Source organism: Nematocida parisii (genome assembly GCF_000250985.1).
Source record: "Nematocida parisii ERTm1 unplaced genomic scaffold supercont1.7, whole genome shotgun sequence".
Lineage (NCBI taxonomy): Eukaryota > Fungi > Microsporidia > Nematocida > Nematocida parisii.
In genome coordinates this window covers 136420-158003 of record NW_013524652.1, presented here as the reverse complement: position 1 = coordinate 158003, position 21584 = coordinate 136420, and the positions used below count along the sequence as shown (strand labels likewise).

The following is a 21584-nucleotide window of genomic DNA, read 5'->3' as shown; positions in this document are numbered from 1 at the left end:
TTTGCAAAAAATACAAAATATAAGAATGATACAGGCACTTTTTGTTGTGGTTATTCTGAGATTGGCAATGAATTATATAATACATAAATTAAACAGGGTTAAGTTGCCAGATAATTTACGGTACTTAATGATTATTGCTCACCCAGATGACGAGAGTATGTTTTTTGGCCCATTCCTGACAGATGTACTTCGGAAAAAAGGAGACATTTCAATAGTTGTATGTACTGGTGGTGAGAAAGGAGGAAAGAAAAAGGTAAGAAAGCAAGAAATGGAGTATTTATGTGTATCACATGGGATGTCCTTGTTTTTATTAGACTATCCTGATGGAAGGCTGGGAGAAACAGAGAAGCTTATGAATAATCTTGAAATAATTTATAAAAGCACAAACAGTACATCTATTGTTACATTCGATTCATCTGGAGTGAGCAGTCATGCGGACCATATTGCGTGTAACAAAATAGGTGTTCTTCTAGCAAAAAAAGTAAAAACAAAGCATTTATATGCACTTGAATCACTAGGAATACTTGAAAAGTACTTTTTACCCGTTTTTACGCTGTTTAACCTGATTTTTATGAGAAAATCTGGTATTTTAGTGAGTAGTTCATTATACGAACGCATTAAAAATAGAAGAAGAATGCTTTGTCACAAGAGTCAACTGCTATGGTATAGATATTTCTACATTACATTCTCTTCATATATGGATTTTACTGTTTTAAAAAACCTAACAGAATAAAAGAAATGAATTTGGTTTATTTTGCTCTCTAAAGTAATCTTGGCATGGGTGCGGTATTCATTATGACTTAAGAGGTTCTTCTACTGCCTGGTCTTCTGCTGTCAGGTCTTCCTCAAGATTTGACTGAGTTGCTGGTGTATCACTTAGTTCTTCGGCTGGTTTAGGAGTCGATGCTTTTTTTGGCTGTGCAGGAGAAGTCTTAGCTGGGCCTGCTAGTTTGTTCTTTTTAGATATTTCTGCGAGTGCTTGGGCAAGGACTGCTTTTTCATTTATTTTTTTAGCAAGAATATTCTGTGCATTTATTTGCTCTTGTAGAGAAGATTCTTGTACGGTATTCTCTTGAATTTCTGGTGTAGTTCTGGGGTGAGTTCCTGATTTGGATGATTTTGGTTTTTTTGAAGAATCTTCTGTTAAAAGTTCTTGTGTTGATATTTCGCTATTCATAACTGCATTGTGAATGGTATCTTCTGTTGTCCTAATTACTTTACTAATTATTCCAATGGGCTTTTTGGGTTTGGCTTCTTTATTAGGGCGAGGAGTCTTTTCTTGAATAAGCTTAATTGGTCTTTCTGATTCTTGTACTTGTTCGCTCTCTTTTATTTTGAACACTTTTTTCATAACTGCCCTTGCTGGTTTTGGTAGGGTTATAGTAGCTAGTTTTTCTTTTTTCTTCTCTTTACTCTTGTCACTGTTTCTTATTTCTCTGTTTGCAAGTGCGTGCATGATATACTCCATAGATGGGCTCAGTTCTTCTACACTGCTGGTGTGCTTAGAAAATACATCATTTGCAATTTCTTCGGCTTTATCTGCCTCTTTAGACATGTTCTGGTTCATGTGGTTTATCATATTGACTAAATTTGTTTTTGAATGGATAGGTCTCATTGATGGCAGACTAATTCTCATTCTTTTGATGGGCTTTGATTTTATAGAAGTTGTTTCTGGGCTTAATTGCATCTTAGCCAGAGTAAATCCCTTCTTTCCACTTAGTTCATGCACTATACTGACCATTTTATTCGTTGGAGTTTTCTGTGCCTCATCAATGTGTAGGTAAGAGTGTGCACTGTGTGCATTCTGGTATGGAGTGGCTTCTGCTTGCTCATTTATTATGTTCTTCATTAAGGTGGTTGGTATTTCAGAAGCACGTATGTTATTGGTGAGTGGCAGGTGTGCATTAAGACCCAATACTTTAGGAGCAAGTGCAAGTAGTTCTGGCCTTTCAACTATCGCTTTTGTAATTGTCTCCATTGGAAGATTTCCTTTCAAATAGCTTTCTATAATTTGGTCTACTATATTGTTAGAAAGGAAATTATTTTCTGAAATTGCACTAAGTCCTGTCTTAGGCCGCATACTCTCAATAGAAGATGTACTCACTGGGCTACTTATAACTGTTTGAGAGAGTGCCTGTGGCTTTTCTTGTGTCAGTGCTTGTGCTTGTTCCTGTGTAATGCCAGATATGTCATTTATCTTCTCCATTTTCCTTTCAATATTCTGTAAGTCACCTGAAAGCACGTTTTCTACCTTTTCTCCTACTTTCTTCTTTCTTAATAAATCACTTATTTTTATCTTCACTGTGTTTAAGTCTTTAACCATTTCCAGTAAGACTCTGCTGGTCTGTGCTTTATGTGTCATTGTTATATAACCCAATGCACACACAACAGCCATTGTGCATAGTACAATAGTTCCTTTCATGATTTTCTTTTGCTATTCTGCTTTTATACCCAATTTGAAACACCTTTCATATACAAATAAACAAACATCTCTAAGCACAGCACACAGCGTGCATAAATTTACATAACCCGCATATAAAAAGAATCTCAGATGGATTTTCTATATATTTCTGGACATAGAGTAATAAATATTAATTATTACACCATTGGTAATAAGTCATGATCAATATTTATACTAGTAATTTTTATGCATTGTGTAATAAATTAAGAAATATAATATGGCATAATATCGTATACAATGTATCATATATCTTATTAAATATCCACTTTACAATTTTTGTAGTTTTCGGGTTATATCGGGTTATGTAAATAATTCTATTTATTACGCGTTTAGTCTTATTTACAAATATTTTCCAGTATATTATGGTGGTATTTATTATGTTCTTGGTGCAATATCTATTTAATGGTTTATTTACACTTTATATTAACTAAACATCACTGAAAATTAAAACTAAACACACAATGTGCAATAATTACTAAATTATTTCAGAACTTATTACACATAGCCAGAATTTATTACTCTAAGTATATTATTTATTATAACCAGAAGTGCCAGAAATATTTTACACAATGACTCATAAGTAAAGTACCCCTCCCAGCCCACTTCTTTATAATCAATGATTAATTAATCCTATAAAATATCAATATTGCTCCTGTGTATAGCAATATATGGAAATACCCACTTACTGCACATACACTTAGCCCCATGCCACTTAAACCGACCAAGTACTCTATTGCACTTACTGCAATATATCCTGCCCTCCTGCCTTTCTTCTGTTTTTACCCCTTCTGGTAGTATCCCCATCGTTATACTACTGCAATTAGGATGTATTTCTGCTTCTCTCACATTAATTAATCCTCTGCAATTCTTGCATGTAACATTCATTTTCTTTATTTTCTTTTTTGTGGATATGAGCAGTGAAGTGCCCCGCGTGTACCGAGAGATCATAGAAGAGGTCATTCGAAGTACAACAGAGAATAATTATAGGATAGGGATAGATAAGAATGTATTAGAAGAAATAAAAAGCACATGGATAGCAAAGATATGTGAATATACAGACATAGGAGAGTACAAGATACTAACATACGACAACCGAATGGGCATGGATGGGTACTACTCAGGAGGGTATCCATACTCTGACTATGGCTACAACAGAGACTATCCCTACTACTATCAAGATAAAGAAGAAAAGGATCCATCCGAGGACCAGTACGATGGGCTACCAGAAGGGAATGAAGAAGAATTAGACTCAAATGATCTTTCAGAGAGTGACTGTGATATAGAAAGTGAAGAACCAACCAAGAATGTAATGCTTTGTTTATTTGACAAGGTCACCAGGGTGAAGGACAAGCGCAGGTGCACATTAAAGCACGGGTTTCTTACGATTGGAAGGACAGATTATACATTTAATGTTGCAAATGGTGATCTGGAGTGGTAATGTGATTGGTAAAATGGTTATTTATTTCTGTTCTTTATTCTCCTCCCTTAACTTTATTTCAATAAATTTGTCCAGTAGTGCTCTGGCACGTATGTCATTCCTTCTGTTTTTTATGGATTTAGTGCAGGGTGAGTCAATTATTTCTTGTGTTGGTGACCAAAATATCTTTGGGAGGAGGTGTTTCTTGTTTGTGTTTGGAAGTGGCATAGTTAAATAAAAATAGAAAATTAATATAGATACAATGTGTTATAAAAAATATGATGAATAATATATATGATATATAGAGTATTATATAATATATATAGGAGTATGTGTAGTATATAATATATATAGGAGTATGTGTAATAATTTATTAATAATAGCACAGTGTGTAGTATATTCTTATACTATATATTAATTATACGGGATTGTATTATAAATATTATATTTTGTACGTGTACCACTAAGTAAAAATACTATTCAAAATATTTAACCAATAGTTTATTACTTATTACACATAGCACAATAAGTAATGCGAATAATACGCATAGTATACTAATACATTACTTATTACACATAGTATACTAATACATTATATGTAAGGAATAAACAATATTTTATTCTAATTTATTACACATAGTACACTACTTATTACATATTGATCATTACTTATAACACAATATACATTACTTATTACACATAACACTATAACTTATTACACATAGTACACTACTTATTACACATAGTACACTACTTATTACATATTGATCATTACTTATAACACAATATACACTACTTATTACACAATATACACTACTTATTACACATAGTACACTAATTTATTACTTCTGGTTATATCCTGTATTTACTTAATATAACATAATTGGATTTATTTCTATTTTTTAAGATAATTCATCTCTATAATCCCTGTGCATATAAAAATTTTCCATATTTCATTATATTTATACTTGAACAGTCTTTATTTAATTAAATTTATCAATAAAATAAGGTTTATGCTTGTTGTTTTAAATTTTAAAACTATAAATAGATAAAGTATTTTTAAAATTTTTATTAAAAGTCCTCCGTACAGGAGAGTTCTCCAGGTGCATAAAATATTTTATTATGATATAACCCGAATAACCCAAAATTAAAATATAAATTATAAAATATAAATTTAGGGTTATCTCGGGTTTATTCTTCATCCTCATCCTCGTCCTTTGCTACACACTGGTAAATATTAAAGAAGAATATTTTTACTTGTGTCTTTGGGAAATTTATCGTTCTCTGTAAATATTCGGGTAAGTCCCTCACATTTTTACTCTCTTTATACGTGTAGACATAAATATGCTCATGTTCTTCTAATAAGAATGTGATTGAGCAAGTGACCCCCTCCTTCTCAATCGTCTGCTTACAGTTGAAGATGTCTCCTGTTTTAGATATTTTTAATCCTGTGAATGACGACTGGTCTGGCACTGCAAGATTACTTCTTAAGTACGCGTTCTCTTGTTTTAGTGCGGTGATGTACTCTTCTCTTATTTGTTCTTTCTCTTTATAGTACTTTATAAGGTCAATTAGGTTAGAATTAGGCAGGGGATTCTCATTTACTACGTCATGTACTCTTTGTTTATACGGGGTTCTCTTATGGGCTGCTGCACGTCTTGGGGTTCTTATTGCCATAAAACAAAAATTAAGAAATGTAAAAAATGACATCTGTGGGATTCGAACCCACGCCCTGTAAAGGATAGCATCTTGAGTGCCACGTCTTAGACCACTCGACCAAGATGCCTTGTTTATTATAGGGGACAGGCTGTCACGTTTAAGTACTGTATGTATATTATTAAATATTTTATTATAAGTTAGAAAAAGCATAGATGAGAATGTGCAAAATATTAATGATAGGTCCACCATTAGCCGGGAAGGGTACGCAGTGCAAGATACTTTCAGATAAAATAGGGGCCCCTCATATTTCATCTGGTGATATTTTAAGGAATGAGATGAGGAAGGACACTGAATTATCCCTTTATATTAAAAAACAGCTGGATGCAGGCCAGTTTGTAAGTGACAGTGTCATTAGAGGACTAATTAATGAGCACATAAAAGGTATTTCAGGTGGGTTTATACTAGATGGGTATCCAAGGACTGTAGAACAGCTGGATTCAATAGAATTTTATTATGACAGGATACTATTCCTAGACACTCCCATGGACTATATCATAGACAGGGCCGAGGGAAGGCTTTGCCATATCCCATCTGGCAGGATATATCACACGAAGTATAATCCACCAAAAGTCCCAGGGCATGATGATGTGACGGGAGAACCCCTTGAGAAAAGGAGTGATGACCGTGCCGAGTTAATAAAAGGGCGCATTCTAGATTTTATTGAGAAGACCGGGGCAGTAATTGAAAAGGGCATAAAAATGAACAAGCTCACTCGGATTGATGGCAGTCAGCCAAAAGAGAGAATTTCCAAGCTTATACTGGAAGAAGTTCAAAAATTAGAATTTGATCAGAACACTCCCGAAAGATTTCTTTAATAAAGAAGCAAAGTAAATTTCTGCTTACAATTCAGACAATAACCCGACATAACCCGAATATAAATTATTCCTTTATTATAATACAGATTATTCCCCGGGTGGTTCAATAATTCTTAATAATTCCTTTCTTATACTGGGCAAGTCCTTCACTTGTATGTTTAAGTATAGTAAATATAGCTCCAGTACATTTATATATTCAAAGCACGTATCCACCAATAAATATTCGATATTCTTTGTTGATGACGCATTCTGAGCGCATGGCACAGGGTCAAGTAATGGATTTACACGCTTATTTATACTATGCCCAGGTGCAGGCACAGAAGGTATCTTAGGATTACTCACCCCATCAGACACACCAGATACACTGGGTATACCAGATGTACTAGGCGTATGTGTACTAGACTGACTGGGTGTAATATGCGTACTAGGCGTATTGGGTATACTAGGCATATTAAGTGTACCAGATGTACTAGATATATCTGGTGTACTAGGTGTACTAGACTGGTTCTGTATGCTGGATATATCAGGCGTACACTGACTGGGTATGCTGGATGTACCAGATTGACTGGATATACTAGGCGTATTAAGTGCATTAGACTGACTGGGTGTACCAGGTGTACTAGACTGGTTCTGTATGCTGGATGTACTGGGTATACTAGACTGACTGGGTATGCTGGATGTATCAGGCGTATTAAGTGCACCAGGCGTAACAGATGTACTAGACTGACTGGGTATACTAGACTCACTGCTTGTACTAGATATATCTGGTGTACTAGACGTACTAGACTCACTGCTTGTACTAGATATATCTGGTGTACTGCTTGTACTATTAGGTATAATAAGCATATCATCTGGCATACGTGGCATGTCTGGCATATCTGGTGTACGTGGCATATCTGACATATCTGGCATGTCTAGTATAATATGCTTATCTAATATGTCTGTTCTCATCCTCTGTTGTATATTTGGTAATTTACTTAATGGATTTTTGGGTGACAGTGGTGGCTTTAACATACTTCCATTCTGTCTCATGGTTTTTATATCCTCTTCTAATTGTTTTATCATACTTCTATTCTGCTTCATGGTTTTTATACGCTCTTCTATTTTCTTCATCGCTTCATCAAACACGTCTTCATCAGTTTTAGTACTGTTTGTTGTTATAATACTACTTATAAATAGGAGTATGCCCATATAATACACTCTCATAAAATTTATTAGAATAATCCTGTTTATTATTATAAATTACCATATATAATCAAATAGATAATTAATTAACGGATTATACTTATAATGTACATATATGGAAATAATCCATTATTTATCATATGAATTCATGTGAATTACCATTGAAGTCCATGATTCTTTCTATTTCTAATTCATTCTCTACTAATAATATTATTTTTGTTGACCTTACCGCTCTTAGTCTGATATTATTCAGCAAATACCCTTTTAGTTCCTTATCCTCCCTGTAAAATATACAAACCCCTGTCTGAGCATCAAATAAATTATGGTTATACGCATGTATGACGTACTCAAATGAAGAATTCTTACTGCTTGAGAAATAGAAATAATGAATTTCCGGGTTATTCTCGAATATGATATAGTCCTTATTACTGGTAATCATGGGACCATCAAGTAAGTTTAAGCTGGTTATGGGCGTATCCACACTTATATCTGTGAAGAATTGAATATTTGATATATTTTCAGTTATTTCATTTTTTGAGTTAATTATGGAGAAGTCCCATAGCACATCTAACCACGTAGTCTCTGTAACGAGAGAATCTTTAAATGACTTTAATAGTTCTTCATTATCAGATACGCCTGTTGCTTCTACAGTATAATCTGTATCCCTGGGCATTCTTGTAATAAATAAAGTTGTCAGTATACCGCCCATGATCAGTCCAAATGATGCAGTGACTAGCAGCAGCTGCACTTTCAAATTCATTTTTATAATAATAATTTTAATTCAATTTATAATTAAAATTAGACTAATTCCAGGCAGAGGATCAAATATACTCCTATAAATATGTGACCAATAGCACAGTAGAATTCGGGTTATATCGGGTTATGGAACATAGGAATAAACCAATTTGGTATCACGGGGCACGAGTGCATGCAAGATGTATAAAGTGAATCTTGTAAATTATTTTTATGGTAAAAATAGAAATAGAAGAAGTTACAGAGGAGAGTATTAAATTTACGCTTGAAGGGTGTACGCTTGGGATGGCAAATGCACTCAGAAGAGTAATAATGACTGAGATACCCACACTAGCCATAGACATCGTACAGTTTGATAAGAATTATACGGTCATCCCAGAGGAGATGACAACTGACAGACTTGGACTAATCCCGATTGAAAGCAGTTTAGTAGAGAAGTATCTCTATCCGAAGGATTGCAGCTGCAAGAGTTTTTGTAAGAACTGCTCCATCTCGATCGTACTGGATGTAAAGAATGACGGACAGACTCCAATGACAGTCACATCAAAGAGTCTTTTTGTAGAGGGTGGAGATCCGATAAACATTGGTGATCCAAGGTATCCTTCTATTATAACCAGGCTAGGCCATAAGCAATCAATTAAGTGCAAGTGTATAGCGGTAAAAGGCATTGGCAAGAAGCACTCTAAATGGTCACCCGTATCTACAGTTGCCTTTGGGTATGACGAGGACAATTCATTGCGCCATACGAAATTCTGGCATGAGAAGAGTATTAATAAAGAATGGCCAGCCCCATGGTTCTCTGACAAGTCCACTCCAGCACAGTCTGAGGAGTACGTGCACAGTGCCGACCCAAGCAAGTTTTACTTTAATGTTGAAGTAGTAAAGGGTTCATTAAAGCCCATGGAAGTACTCTCCAGGGCAGTACAAGTCCTTAAGGATAAATTAAAGCATGTAAGGGATGCACTAGAAGACATCTAACTAGTGTATAATTCGTATTATAAGTATTAGTGTAGAAGTATATTCGGGTTATGTCGGGTTATATTAAAAATAAAAATAATAATTTTGGTTTCAGTTCCTGTGGTAATGGTTTAATTTGCTTATTCAAGCTGGTTCACATAGAAAGACCTTTTATTTGTCTAATTTAGCAACGTACTCCTTTGCTAGTTCAAGCACTTTCTCTTCCCTCTCCTTTGTCCCGTACTCCTTTTCAAACTTCAAGTACATTTTAAACAGGCTTTTAATGGCCTCTTCTGCTATGCCCGTTGAATTAACCGATTTATGCAGGACATTCCTGGTGTATGCAATATCTGCTGCCTTGTCAATACTTCCCATTTCAAGTGCGATGTACTTAATGATCCACTCTTCCTTGCTTTTATTCTCTATCTTAGATATCTGCTGCTCAATCACCGACCTTCCTTCAATCTTTGACAGGCCGTACAGTGCTTCTATATAAGCAATTTCAACGGACTTCCTGTCTGCATGTTTCATATCAGCCCGTGACAGAAGGTCAGGCACGGTTTTGGCCTGATCGAGACTCTTCTCAATCCGTGCGTAGTTAATTAACTCTTTATACCCGAATGGGGAAGTACTCCTTTCTTTTATGTAGCGTATACAGACATCCCTGTATAACTCTCTATTCTTACCCGTACGTATTGTATCGATTACTTTCTTAAGGAAAACACTGCCTTCTCTTTTAATACCCTCTTCTAATGGGACTAAATATTCTGGTTTAATAGGGCACTTAATATCCCCAAGTAGGGTTACGTATACGAGACAGATTTGTTTTTTAGAGTCGGGTGACTGTAAGTAATTGATGGCTTTGTTGAATATCTTAATAAGACCATCTGGCTGCATATTCTGCATACGCTTAGTCCATGGAGTAATACTATCCTTACTGTTGAACAGTTCCATTTTAAGGTCTTCATCCTCATCAGAACTTTCTTCTTCTGTTTCTTCATTATCATCTATGCCGTATACTAATGGCTGTGCTTCAGATTCAATAGTATTGGCTAATTCTGACTGTGTACTCTCAGCGGGTGCTGCTTCGATTGAGTTAAGTACTTCATATTTCTTAATCGATGCTTCAAGCTTCCCTGTGTCATAATCAATATCAAACAGGACAACTTTTACTCTTTGGCCGAGGTGTATGAGGGTTGCCCAGTCCTGGACAAATCTACTGCTTATTTCTCCTATTTGTATTCTAGCGGTGATATGCCTTGTGATTCTAATAAAAGCACCGTATTGGTATATGCTGGATATTGTTCCTGTTACAACATCACCATTCTTAAGCTTTTTAATGGTTTCTAGTCTTATGGCTTGGTTTTTAAGAAGGTGTTCAGCCCACTCCTCCTCACTCATTCGCGTCTTCTCCTTCTTCTCTTTTTTTCTTTCTTCTCCTTCTTCTCCTTCTTCGCTTTTTTTTGCTTCTTTTCTTTCTTCTGTTTGTTTTCTACGTTCTCTTTGTTTTCTTTGTCTTCTGGTGATAAAATGCGGGTTTTGTTGATTATTGTTCCTAAGAAGTATCCTGTTTCTTCTGTATGTTTTTTAACCTTTACGTATTTAATGGCACCTATTTCAGAATCTGTCCCATCATCTACTCTTTTAACAATAATAGGGACTCCTCCAATGGTCTCACATATACGGGAGACAGGTGTATTACTCTTTACCATGGCTATAACACATGATCCTATCTTTGGAGCATAGTCTGATTGTGCTGCTTTTATAAAGGACTCTTTAGCAGTAACTACAACTGAGTATCCATTGATCATATAGACGCACACTTGTATTGTATCCCCCTCTGAGAATGATGGCATAGAACCCTTTCTAGAAATATCTGAGTAATGCTCCTCATAGAGTACAGAAAGTAGACCATTTTCCAGCCTAACAGTTGACAGGCCGGTTTTTTTAACCAGCTCAACCTCTCCATTAAGTATCTGCCCAACTAAGTCTGGTGAGGGAAGGTTTCTGTGTATATCATTTGCATACTCCTCAACTGGCACAGCATGTATAAGACTCTTATCCTCAGAGACAAATACAATAATTGAACTCTGCTGGTCTTCCTCTACTAGCTCTTCTTTACTCTCTACAATCAGATTGCTTATGGTCATTCCCTCTGCAGTGTATGAATAGTGCATTCTTGTGTACCTTGGCCGAATATCTCCAAGTACGTACCGTGGTCTTCCTGTCACACTTGTCCTCACTATAATCCCCGGGGATATTTCTGACTTTTCCCCAATGTAAATTTCTCTGTCTATGGTGTCGCCCAGCATATAAGTAGAACTAGTAACTGCAGTGACTTGGAAAGTTCCAAGTTCTCCCTCTTCATACGTCTTACTTGTTTTTAGAAGGGCACTCTTCCCTGGTATACCCAGTGCCACACTGTATCCTATTTCTTCTTTACCTTCAATTATCCCAGTGACTATTGAATTCGGCTTAAGCATCTTCTGTGTAAAAATAGTGCACTCATACCCAGACTCATTCGTTCCCTGCACAAGCAGCTCAACGTATATATCCTTACGGAATTCCTTTACCATAATTCTAGGCAGAGTAGTATTCTGTCCTTCTATGTCATTCTCAAGCCCCCTTTTTAGCACTATCCCCAGTTTCCCGTTGGGTAGCTTAAATCTAATAGAGTCCCGCCTTTCCATATAAAATGCCCCCAGTACATGCGATCCATGCGGATAAATCACATCCTCAGTTTCCTTTTTTTCTCTTTTAATTGCTCTCTGTCCAAATAGTATTCTTGTCATATAAATTTTTTAACTTTCAGTTATTTTAATAATTGCAAAATAAAATTCTCATAAAAATGACTTGTAGTCCAGAAGACAATGGCCACTGCACTTCATTGTATTCAGGATTAGGCAAATTTGAACCAACATTAACCGCATTTAGAAGACTTCATCCATCTGCAGAGTTTTTTATGTGGGTATTCTCAATTCTGTCCGGCATTTACATCATTTTCTGGGCAATCCAATCACTTGCAAACTCACACAGGTACAAGGGCAGCACAAACAGCAATAATTTAAGGAACAAGCTAATCAGATGCATAATACACCAAAAGATATTTGAAACAGAAGAAGAAGCCCAAAAGGCTGTAGAGGCCTCTAAGCTCATAAGTTATACGTGCTTAAAGAGCACAGCAGATGATACCCAGCAATTACTTGAAGACTCTGAGCCAACACCATCTGATCAGACAACAGCACTTAGCGAATCAACAATATCCAAAGAACCAACACCATCTGATCAGACAACAGCACTCGACGAATCAATAACACTTGACCATACAACAATATCTGACGAACTAACAATATCCAGTGAATCAATAACATCTGATCAGACAACAAAACCTTCTATGCACTTTAAAAACCTTAAAGATGCTTCTAAAACAATCCTAAGAATGAAAAAAAGTAAATCAATAAAATTAAAGAATAGGTTCAACCCAAATAAGGCAGTCAAATACAACTTTACATCTGATGAAATCACGATGATTTCTGATGAACTTGACAAACTGTATGAGGTAGACTTATGGCTATACAATAAGATATATGCTATACCTGCCTTTATAAATGCGCTTATACATAAAGTAGGAGTGGCCTGTATAATCATGACACTTTTTATTTTCTCTTATTATATACTGCCAATATGGCTTATACGCACGGGGATATACGTAGAGATGAATAAAACATCATTATTTTCAGAAAATAACTAGATAAAGCACTTGCTAAATCAAATGAGATAGAAAGACTGGGAAGGAATGTAATTCATAAAAAGTTACCAGATAAAACAATATATCCATTAGAACAAGAATTCAATAACCGCAGAAGAGCGTATAACAATCTATTAAAAGTATGCCAAAATAAAGCCGTACGAACAGATGATTGTGCAAATGACTATGTTTGCTATTGTAATAGGGAAATTAGTTAATTTATGTATTTAAATAATGCATGAAGCGTATTACACACAGAATTATTTAAAGTATACATAATAAATTCGGGTTATACCATCTAGATAATCAAGGTGGTCTGAGTATGCAGGGAGTCTATGCACACCCTCTGGGTATAAGAAGATAACCAAGGTATACGATCGAATGGCCCGAATAACCATAAATAATAAAGTATTTCTAAGTTTAACCGTTATAATTATTATAATTCTACCGTTATAATTCTAAACCAACCAGAAACCCAAATACCCCAAAAAGTCATTCTGTGTGGTAACTGCACGGGGTAATTTAGGGTTACATTCAAGGAGTATTCAGGGGTTATTTTGAATCGATATAATATGTCCAGAGACCAATAAGTAAACAATCAGGGCATATAATTGGTTTTTAATTTTCATCAAATGATGTGGTAATGTATAAATAGAACTACGAACAATAGAAGTATAATGAAAGTAACATACACATTAATAGCAATAGTTCTAGTAGTTTTAGGTTTAGTAAGTGCAACAGACTGCAATAAAAAATCCAGAAGTCGTTCACCATCACCCAGATGTGACGCACACTGCCCACCAGGCTTTACCAAGAATGCAAATGGAGAGTGTGTTAAAAATGATGACTGCCAAAACCCGAATTGCAAAAACTGCCCACCAGGCTTTACCAAGAATGAAAATGGAGAGTGTGTTAGAAATGATGACTGCGAAGACCCAAATGCTTGCAAACACTGCCCACCAGGCTTTACCAAGAATGCAAATGGAGAGTGTGTTCGTAAATCGCGTGCTTGCCGCTAGACTTAAGCAATACAGTGCTTGGCTGAAGCAGTAACAGGCTTGACACAGTGCCAGAATAGTATTATTTAAATAAACGCATTCTGGTAGGTTATTTTTATATTATATGACATATTGTGTTGTAATTAATAGTCAGCCTACAATATACTCATTATGTATAAAAAGTAATTCTTAGAAACACAGAATTTTTTACACAATCTTCCTTAAATTATAACCAATTTTGTTATTTGAATTTTCTTTAATTTTTATCTCTTCAGAATTTACTTTTTTATTTTTTTACTAAACTATTTCGTATTTATACTTTAAAATGGAAGCTTATTTTATAAATTTCCTAAATTGGAAAGAATTAAGCTTCCACTTTAAAGTATAAATACAGTTTAATTTTTGAAAATTTTTATAAGAGTGATTTTATAGTGCACAGAATCAGCAGAGTATAAAACTATCGGAAATTCAACAAATTAGATATAATAAGGTATAACCCGATATAACCCGAAATATAAACATAAGAATCATATGATGTGTGTCCTTGTATGCACTTAGTTATTTATTTATTCCTGCGCATACTCAAAATAACCCGATATAACCCGTATATGCAGACTAATTATTATTGACAGGTGTAAATGCGCCCTTTTCTTGTAATTCTTTAACCTTCCTGTACGCATACTCTTGAAATTCTTTGGTCCCTGTACACTTCAGCAGTAACTCAATAATATCTGCTGGTTTTATTCCTAAGTCAGCTTCTTCACTGCATGGCAGAAGTATCTGCTCTATAATACTGTCCACTCTGTTAATTAGTCCTGTTGTACAGGGTGTGGCTCTATCTGCTATTTCTATGATTTTCTTAATAGTATTACTGACTAACACTGAATCATTCTTTAATAGGCCTATCACACAGGTGTTCTCAAGAGAGTCAAAGGTGGCATCTCTCTCTGTGAAGTCTTCTTCTGTGTATATATCAGAGTAGGCAGAGGGACAGTTCATTTCTAATGCACACCACACTTTTATTTCTGGGTTATAATAGTAAATACTTCCATCCTCATACAGAACCACAAGGAAGTACTTCTCATCCAGCAGAACATTCATGACTGCTGCATGTGCCAGGATGGTTCCATCTACTGCCGTGTTCTTTATCAAGTTTATTACCTTGAATGCATTAAGTGTCACAATTAACACCTGGTTATATTTGACATCCACTGTTACTACCTGATAGAATGGCATTGCTGGCATAAGGAGTACTCCTCTTTCAAGGCTGTATACCCATACTGTATTAATATCTTTGTTTAACTTATCCTCACATACAAGGGCTATAATTGAAGAGTGTGCTGCCATTCCCTTTATCAGGTGCCCTTCAATTGTAAACCATTCTCTGTTGTTTTTCTTTATAACTAATACGCTTCTATCTAATTTAGCATCAATTGCGTACTTATCTGTTTTTGTTATTGTTTCTAGTCTAGTTAAAGACAGTTCCATACCTGCTGGGTCGGGTACTTTTCTTTCTGTGAACAGCACCACTCTCTGTCCCTTTACTACACCGAGGTCATCTGGCATTTCCAGTGGTTTAATAAGTCTTGGTACTATTTTTTTCTTTACTGGTACTTCTGCGGGTGCATCATTAGTGGGTGTTTTACTGTCCTCTGCACATTCTGGCTGGTTTTGTGGTTGTTCTGGTGCAGGGAAGTCTTCTACATTAATTACAAATTCCTTAGAGTATGGCACATTTTTAACTCTTTCCACAACAGGAGCCACAGGACTTCCCAGCTCTGTAGTAAACTCGAGTATAAAGACCGTTCCATCGTATGAGCATCCGTAAAGTGTTCTTCCATCAGATGTCCACCTTAAGTCCATAATCGGCTGGTCGCACACTTCAGTCAGCAGAATAAGTGGCTTAGCATTCATGGAGGACCAAATAGCAATACTTCTATCCTGTGATCCAGTTGCAATTATATACGAAACCTCTTCATTGTTCTTCCACAGCCATGGGTTGAACGTGACTGTTTCCACTGGTGCCGTATGTCCTATTAGTGTATATGCACGCACAAGGTTAGGAGAAAGCAAGGAGACTGCATCTTGTTTTTCATAGAAAGACAGTCCGCATGCAATGTACTTCCCATCCGGACTCCAACTCATTCTTCCAAAGAAGGATTCCATTTGAACTCCCTTAAATGGTTTTTTAGCTGCTCCTATTTTTTTCCATGCACTGTCGTATAAAAATACTTCTCCTTCATCTCCATAAGTTGCGATGTACTCTCCTTCTGGACTGAATTCAATCCCCTTACATCCCTTCTCATGCTTCTCCAGTCTGCACACTATATTGTATGCACATGTATCGTAGATGATCACTGATCCATCGTATCCTCCACTTGCAAGGTATTTTTTACACCATGACAGACAGGATACATCTGATTTGTGTGCATTTAATCTCTTTTTTGTGTACAGCTGGATCGTATCCTCTTTCTCTACTACACCCCATATGATTATTGTCCCGTCATCAGAAGCCGTTGCCACTATCTTCCCATCGAGTGAAAATCTAACACACAGAATTGCTCCCGCGTGCTTTATAAAGGATGCTTTCTCCTGGCTTTCTTGCTCTGTAATTCTCCAAACCTTAACAGCCCCGTCCTGTCCTCCTGTGACAAGACATGTAGAGTCATTTGGCCTTGAGTCTATGCTAAAAATAGAGCACTTCTTCTTATTTAGAACATGTGAAATACCAGTCAGTAAAACTTTCATTAAAAAATATTAATGTCTCTCTGTAATGTATGCAATTTACCAACAAGGGAAATAGACAATGGATATGTCTGCCCGAATGGCCATGTAACCACCAAATTAAAAGAAGTAGATGATGAAACCGACTGGAAGTCAAGTCTACCAGAGGGAAAGAGAAGGAAGTATCCTCAGTTAAAGGAGATCATTCATACGCTTAATACAATGGACCTCTGTGCTCTTATAGGAGTGAAGTACTTACACTCTCTTCTAAAAGAGTATGAAATCCCATACTCTGCATTCTCCAGGTACAAAGAGCTCTACTACTCCTTCTCTATTGCGATAGAGTCCCTCCCAGAAATAAAGTTATGCAGTGGGTATAGGAGGATAGCAGAAGTATTTGTATTCTTAGTCAAAAGGGATTTAGAGGAGAAGAAGGGTCATCTCTACACACTCACTGACTTCACACGAAAATTAGACACCTGCAGGTGCACACAGAAGTATTTCTTAGCTGTACGGCGGCATATTCAAGTGAGGTATCTAAGGACAGTCACAAAATCCAAGCAGATCACGTATAAAATATCATCACCAGACATAGCAAACCTTCTTAGACTAACATTCCCGAACAAGAAGGAGTATACTCATGGGATTATAGGCAGGCTAACTGAGCAGGCCCTTTATAAATTATGTACACAACTGGGCATAACAGTCACTCCCTGTTTAAAAGAGGGTTATATCGGGTTTAAGGACACATTAGATCTATTACAATTCCCTGCCCGGTATAAGCACTTATGCCTAAGTGAGGTTTATATCACAGGGTATTTATACTTATACTTTCTATCACGGTGTTCATTAACCATGATCAATGGGTACATTTATGTAGTAGAAGCACCGCGAGATCTGTCCGGTGGCCGGGTTATACAGGAGTTCTTCTCCAGGGAGCATAATATATCCAGTTTCAAGCAGTTTAATATGGTTATGAATGTGATAGAGCAGTACAATGGGAATCAGGCCCCTTTACTCAATCCGATTGAGTATCCACTGCCTGCTTATGGGCGTGGCACCATTAACAGCACCGTACAAGCGAGCACTTCCAACAGGATTTTAAGTGAGTTACTTAATGTGAGTGGGTGCTCATCCAAGCAGGTATACAAATTATTATTTAAGTTAATGTTAGTGTACCAAAAGTATTCACACAGAATAATTAATGACTAATTAATTATTACCTTATACAGTAACTATTACCATATACAGCAATTATATAACTGTATTTTACAACCCGACATAACCCGAATCCCAATATAATTTATATAATTAAAATATTTTTATTTATTATGCATGATGAGGGTGTAGTGAAATATTCAATAAATCACACAAGAATGAAGGAGAGGGCCAATGAGATAATTAATCAGATAGAATATGAATTAGGCAAGGAAGGATTTGATTATACCACGATATCAAACAATCTCATATTAAATTTAGACCAGTTAATAGACGACTTAATCAGCACCACTGCTGTAGACAAGCACAGTGCACATTTAACCCATGAAGTTAATCATTATATAAGGGAGATGGTTGTGTACCTTATAGAAACGGGTCCTATTCGGGCTATGATAGAGTCACGGATTGACTCGTATGATAAGAAAGCAAGCAGTCAGAAGACTTCTCGTGATGTAGCCCGTGTGTATGAATTATTGAATAATTCTGTGCATTTAGCCGTGCATAAGGTACCTGGCACTAAGTTAGGGAGTATTTCTGTGTTTACCATTAGTGGTGTGGTGTACTGGCTTATTCTTAGCCTAATTATTATTTTTATTGTTCGGTGGGGCATTTCTGTGGGTGAGTATAAGTTATTTATTAATGGGTTTATGGGTTATGTCGGGCTAAAGCACTAGAATATAATACACAGTGTGTAATATATCATCACAAACAGAATAAATTCAGAAACTAGAATAAAATATTATTTATGCCTACAAAAATGTAAAAAGTACGCTTCCAGTCGGATTCGAACCAACGACCTTTCGGTTAACAGCCGAACGCGATAACCAGCTACGCCATGGAAGCCCCATTATCTCATTTATTTTATACGCAATAATATAACTTTACCATTTTACCATTTATTTATACTTGGTCATAACCCGATATAACCCTAAATCTACAGCAATAATACGTAATGTACAGATAATATAAGTATTATCTGCCACAGCCACCCGCTGGGCAACTGTTCCTTCTCTGCAGTTGCTTTGGTCCGCACTTACCACCTGCTGGCATTTGCTGTACCTGCCCGCACTTACCGCTTGGGCAGCCACCTGCTGGGCAACTGTTCCTTCTCTGCAGTTGCTGTGGTCCACAGCCACCTGGTCCGCACTTACCGCCTGGACATCCTCCTTGTTGCTGTGGTCCACAGCCACCTGGTCCGCACTTACCACCTGGGCAGCCACCTGCTGGTCCACAGCTACCTGGTCCGCACTTACCGCCTGGGCAGCCACCTGCTGGTCCACAGCTACCTGGTCCGCACTTACCGCCTGGGCAGCCACCTGCTGGTCCGCACTTACCGCCTGGGCAGCCACCTGCTGGTCCGCACTTACCGCCTGGGCAGCCACCTGCTGGTCCACAGCCACCTGGTCCGCATCCACCTGGTGCTTGTCCCTGTGGTACTGGGCACGGCCCTGATCTTTCTGTTGTTGTGGTTGTTGTGGTTGGTCCTTGTATTGCCACTTCTCTTTGCTGTTGTGTTATAACTGTACTTATGAATATTCCTATTATTACTATTACACTATGTGATACTTTCATATATTTAATAAACGCATTACTATTTATACTTTATGTCATATATTTTGATTCTCCTGATAGTGTCTCCTTTACCCCTCTTATAGCTCCTGGATGTATTACCTATCAATATTTATTACACAATATATAATAAATAATACTTATTACACAATATATAATAAATAATTTACTTATTACACATCACTTATCACTTATTACACAATACATAATAAATAATATATCACTTATCACTTATTACACATCACTTATTACTTATTACACAATATATAATAAATTATCATTTATTACATAATACACAATAAATTATCATTTATCACTTATCACTTATTACACATAGTACAATAAATATTATCATTTATTACACACCACTTATTACACAATATGCATCACTTATTACACAATATATAATAATTAATATATCATTTATCACTTATCACACAATATACATCATTTATTACACAATATACAATAAATAACATATTACTTATTACACATCATTTATTACACAATACACAATAAATAATACTTATTACACAATACACAAAATGTTCTACTAGAATTTTATTTAAATAATAATTCAATGTATTCATGATATATAACACAATATGTTATATATTATGTACTTAGCAGCATCTACCCCCACAGCACTCACCTGTCCTGTTATAGTCATTTGTATGTGTCCTGTCACAGTCATTTGTTCTGTAGTTCCTTGCCTTTCCACAGCCAGCCTGTGGCACACACCTTCTGGCCTTTACGCTAATTAAATTTAATATTATTAAAATAGTAAAAATATAAATAAATCCCTTCATTATAAAATTTTATTTGCATTACTATTTATACTTTATGTCATATATTTTGATTCTCCTGATAGTGTCTCCTTTACCCCTCTTATAGCTCCTGGATGTGCCACCTATCAATATTTTATTACACAATACACATTAAATTATTACTTCTTACACAATATATAATAAATAATTTATAAAGTTTATATAAAATAAAATTATTACTTCTTACACAATACACATTAAATTATTACTTATGACACAATCCACATTAAATAATTTATAAAGTTTACATAAAATAAAATTAACATTTATTACACAATATACAATAAATAATACTTATTACACAATACACGATAATTAATATATCATTTATTATACACCACTTATTACACAATATACATCATTTATTACACAATATACAATAATTAATATATCACTTATTACACAATACATAATAATTAATATATCACTTATCACTTATTACACAATATACATCACTTATGACACAATACATACTAAATTATCATTTATTACACAATACACATCATTTATTACATAATACACAATAAATTATCATTTATCACTTATTACTTATTACACAATATATAATAATTAATATATCACTTATTACTTATTACACATCACTTATTACTTATTACACAATACATAATAATTAATATATCATTTATCACTTATTACATAATAATTAATATATCATTTATCACTTATTACATAATATACAATAAATAATACATCACTTATTACACATGTATACACTACTTATTACACAATACACAATAAATAATACTTATTACACAATACACAAAATGTTCTACTAGAATTTTATTTAAATAATAATTCAATGTATTCATGATATATAACATATTGTGTTATATATTATGTACTTAGCAGCATCTACCCCCACAGCACTTACCTGTCCTGTTACAGTCACCTGTCCTGTTATAGTCATGTGTACTGTCACAGTCATTTGTTCTGTAGTTCCTTGCCTTTCCACAGCCAGCCTGTGGCACACACCTTCTGGCCTTTACGCTAATTAAATTTAATATTATTAAAATAGTAAAAATATAAATAAATCCCTTCATTATAAAATTTTATTTGCATTACTATTTATACTTTATGTCATATATTTTGATATATCTTATTATAACTTATTGGTTATAGTCGTATAAGTAAGATCATTAAAAGATTCCCCTTAAAATTTTTACTTCCTTTTT

The 21584-nt window shown here is 35.4% G+C and overlaps 18 protein-coding genes and 2 non-coding genes across 20 annotated transcripts; 8 read left to right on the top strand and 12 right to left on the bottom strand.

Annotated features, from left to right (window-relative positions):
• Window positions 1-25: 25 nt before the first annotated feature.
• On the top strand, window positions 26-733 carry NEPG_02461 (uncharacterized protein; the record flags this gene model as incomplete). Its single annotated transcript, XM_013204834.1, has 1 exon — window positions 26-733. One exon carries the CDS (start codon window positions 26-28, stop codon window positions 731-733), a length of 708 nt encoding a protein of 235 aa, XP_013060288.1.
• A 14-nt stretch (window positions 734-747) lies between these two features.
• NEPG_02460 (uncharacterized protein) lies at window positions 748-2422 on the bottom strand (the record flags this gene model as incomplete). The annotated part of the gene is made up of 1 exon (XM_013204833.1): window positions 748-2422. One exon carries the CDS (start codon window positions 2420-2422, stop codon window positions 794-796), a length of 1629 nt encoding a protein of 542 aa, XP_013060287.1. The 3' UTR covers window positions 748-793.
• Window positions 2423-3371: 949 nt separating this feature from the next.
• NEPG_02459 (uncharacterized protein) lies at window positions 3372-3975 on the top strand (the record flags this gene model as incomplete). The annotated part of the gene is made up of 1 exon (XM_013204832.1): window positions 3372-3975. The coding sequence occupies one exon, from the start codon at window positions 3372-3374 to the stop codon at window positions 3897-3899; it is 528 nt and encodes a 175-aa protein (XP_013060286.1). The 3' UTR covers window positions 3900-3975.
• Window positions 3976-5055: 1080 nt separating this feature from the next.
• NEPG_02458 (uncharacterized protein) lies at window positions 5056-5555 on the bottom strand (the record flags this gene model as incomplete). The annotated part of the gene is made up of 1 exon (XM_013204831.1): window positions 5056-5555. One exon carries the CDS (start codon window positions 5553-5555, stop codon window positions 5070-5072), a length of 486 nt encoding a protein of 161 aa, XP_013060285.1. The 3' UTR covers window positions 5056-5069.
• A 27-nt stretch (window positions 5556-5582) lies between these two features.
• On the bottom strand, window positions 5583-5664 carry NEPG_02730. Its single transcript has one exon. It is a non-coding gene; the product is annotated as a tRNA-Leu (tRNA).
• An 85-nt stretch (window positions 5665-5749) lies between these two features.
• NEPG_02457 (uncharacterized protein) lies at window positions 5750-6424 on the top strand (the record flags this gene model as incomplete). Its single annotated transcript, XM_013204830.1, has 1 exon — window positions 5750-6424. The coding sequence occupies one exon, from the start codon at window positions 5750-5752 to the stop codon at window positions 6410-6412; it is 663 nt and encodes a 220-aa protein (XP_013060284.1). The 3' UTR covers window positions 6413-6424.
• Window positions 6425-6482: 58 nt separating this feature from the next.
• Window positions 6483-7603, bottom strand: NEPG_02456 (uncharacterized protein; the record flags this gene model as incomplete). The annotated part of the gene is made up of 1 exon (XM_013204829.1): window positions 6483-7603. One exon carries the CDS (start codon window positions 7601-7603, stop codon window positions 6500-6502), a length of 1104 nt encoding a protein of 367 aa, XP_013060283.1. The 3' UTR covers window positions 6483-6499.
• A 130-nt stretch (window positions 7604-7733) lies between these two features.
• NEPG_02455 (uncharacterized protein) lies at window positions 7734-8357 on the bottom strand (the record flags this gene model as incomplete). The annotated part of the gene is made up of 1 exon (XM_013204828.1): window positions 7734-8357. The coding sequence occupies one exon, from the start codon at window positions 8355-8357 to the stop codon at window positions 7734-7736; it is 624 nt and encodes a 207-aa protein (XP_013060282.1).
• A 206-nt stretch (window positions 8358-8563) lies between these two features.
• NEPG_02454 (RNA polymerase Rpb3/Rpb11 dimerization domain-containing protein) lies at window positions 8564-9387 on the top strand (the record flags this gene model as incomplete). The annotated part of the gene is made up of 1 exon (XM_013204827.1): window positions 8564-9387. One exon carries the CDS (start codon window positions 8564-8566, stop codon window positions 9326-9328), a length of 765 nt encoding a protein of 254 aa, XP_013060281.1. The 3' UTR covers window positions 9329-9387.
• A 91-nt stretch (window positions 9388-9478) lies between these two features.
• NEPG_02453 (uncharacterized protein) lies at window positions 9479-10708 on the bottom strand (the record flags this gene model as incomplete). The annotated part of the gene is made up of 1 exon (XM_013204826.1): window positions 9479-10708. One exon carries the CDS (start codon window positions 10706-10708, stop codon window positions 9479-9481), a length of 1230 nt encoding a protein of 409 aa, XP_013060280.1.
• On the bottom strand, window positions 10705-12099 carry NEPG_02452 (uncharacterized protein; the record flags this gene model as incomplete). The annotated part of the gene is made up of 1 exon (XM_013204825.1): window positions 10705-12099. One exon carries the CDS (start codon window positions 12097-12099, stop codon window positions 10705-10707), a length of 1395 nt encoding a protein of 464 aa, XP_013060279.1.
• A 56-nt stretch (window positions 12100-12155) lies between these two features.
• NEPG_02451 (uncharacterized protein) lies at window positions 12156-13326 on the top strand (the record flags this gene model as incomplete). The annotated part of the gene is made up of 1 exon (XM_013204824.1): window positions 12156-13326. One exon carries the CDS (start codon window positions 12156-12158, stop codon window positions 13056-13058), a length of 903 nt encoding a protein of 300 aa, XP_013060278.1. The 3' UTR covers window positions 13059-13326.
• Window positions 13327-13732: 406 nt separating this feature from the next.
• NEPG_02450 (uncharacterized protein) lies at window positions 13733-14074 on the top strand (the record flags this gene model as incomplete). Its single annotated transcript, XM_013204823.1, has 1 exon — window positions 13733-14074. The coding sequence occupies one exon, from the start codon at window positions 13733-13735 to the stop codon at window positions 14072-14074; it is 342 nt and encodes a 113-aa protein (XP_013060277.1).
• Window positions 14075-14591: 517 nt separating this feature from the next.
• NEPG_02449 (uncharacterized protein) lies at window positions 14592-16801 on the bottom strand (the record flags this gene model as incomplete). Its single annotated transcript, XM_013204822.1, has 1 exon — window positions 14592-16801. The coding sequence occupies one exon, from the start codon at window positions 16799-16801 to the stop codon at window positions 14669-14671; it is 2133 nt and encodes a 710-aa protein (XP_013060276.1). The 3' UTR covers window positions 14592-14668.
• A 12-nt stretch (window positions 16802-16813) lies between these two features.
• NEPG_02448 (uncharacterized protein) lies at window positions 16814-17989 on the top strand (the record flags this gene model as incomplete). Its single annotated transcript, XM_013204821.1, has 1 exon — window positions 16814-17989. The coding sequence occupies one exon, from the start codon at window positions 16814-16816 to the stop codon at window positions 17987-17989; it is 1176 nt and encodes a 391-aa protein (XP_013060275.1).
• A 119-nt stretch (window positions 17990-18108) lies between these two features.
• NEPG_02447 (uncharacterized protein) lies at window positions 18109-18716 on the top strand (the record flags this gene model as incomplete). The annotated part of the gene is made up of 1 exon (XM_013204820.1): window positions 18109-18716. The coding sequence occupies one exon, from the start codon at window positions 18109-18111 to the stop codon at window positions 18667-18669; it is 561 nt and encodes a 186-aa protein (XP_013060274.1). The 3' UTR covers window positions 18670-18716.
• Window positions 18717-18764: 48 nt separating this feature from the next.
• Window positions 18765-18838, bottom strand: NEPG_02729. The gene has a single exon. It is a non-coding gene; the product is annotated as a tRNA-Asn (tRNA).
• Window positions 18839-18880: 42 nt separating this feature from the next.
• Window positions 18881-19669, bottom strand: NEPG_02446 (uncharacterized protein). The gene has a single exon (XM_013204819.1). The coding sequence runs from the start codon at window positions 19565-19567 to the stop codon at window positions 18968-18970; it is 600 nt and encodes a 199-aa protein (XP_013060273.1). The 5' UTR covers window positions 19568-19669; the 3' UTR covers window positions 18881-18967.
• A 443-nt stretch (window positions 19670-20112) lies between these two features.
• Window positions 20113-20373, bottom strand: NEPG_02445 (uncharacterized protein; the record flags this gene model as incomplete). The annotated part of the gene is made up of 1 exon (XM_013204818.1): window positions 20113-20373. One exon carries the CDS (start codon window positions 20371-20373, stop codon window positions 20188-20190), a length of 186 nt encoding a protein of 61 aa, XP_013060272.1. The 3' UTR covers window positions 20113-20187.
• An 806-nt stretch (window positions 20374-21179) lies between these two features.
• NEPG_02444 (uncharacterized protein) lies at window positions 21180-21452 on the bottom strand (the record flags this gene model as incomplete). Its single annotated transcript, XM_013204817.1, has 1 exon — window positions 21180-21452. One exon carries the CDS (start codon window positions 21450-21452, stop codon window positions 21255-21257), a length of 198 nt encoding a protein of 65 aa, XP_013060271.1. The 3' UTR covers window positions 21180-21254.
• Between the last annotated feature and the right edge of the window lie 132 nt (window positions 21453-21584).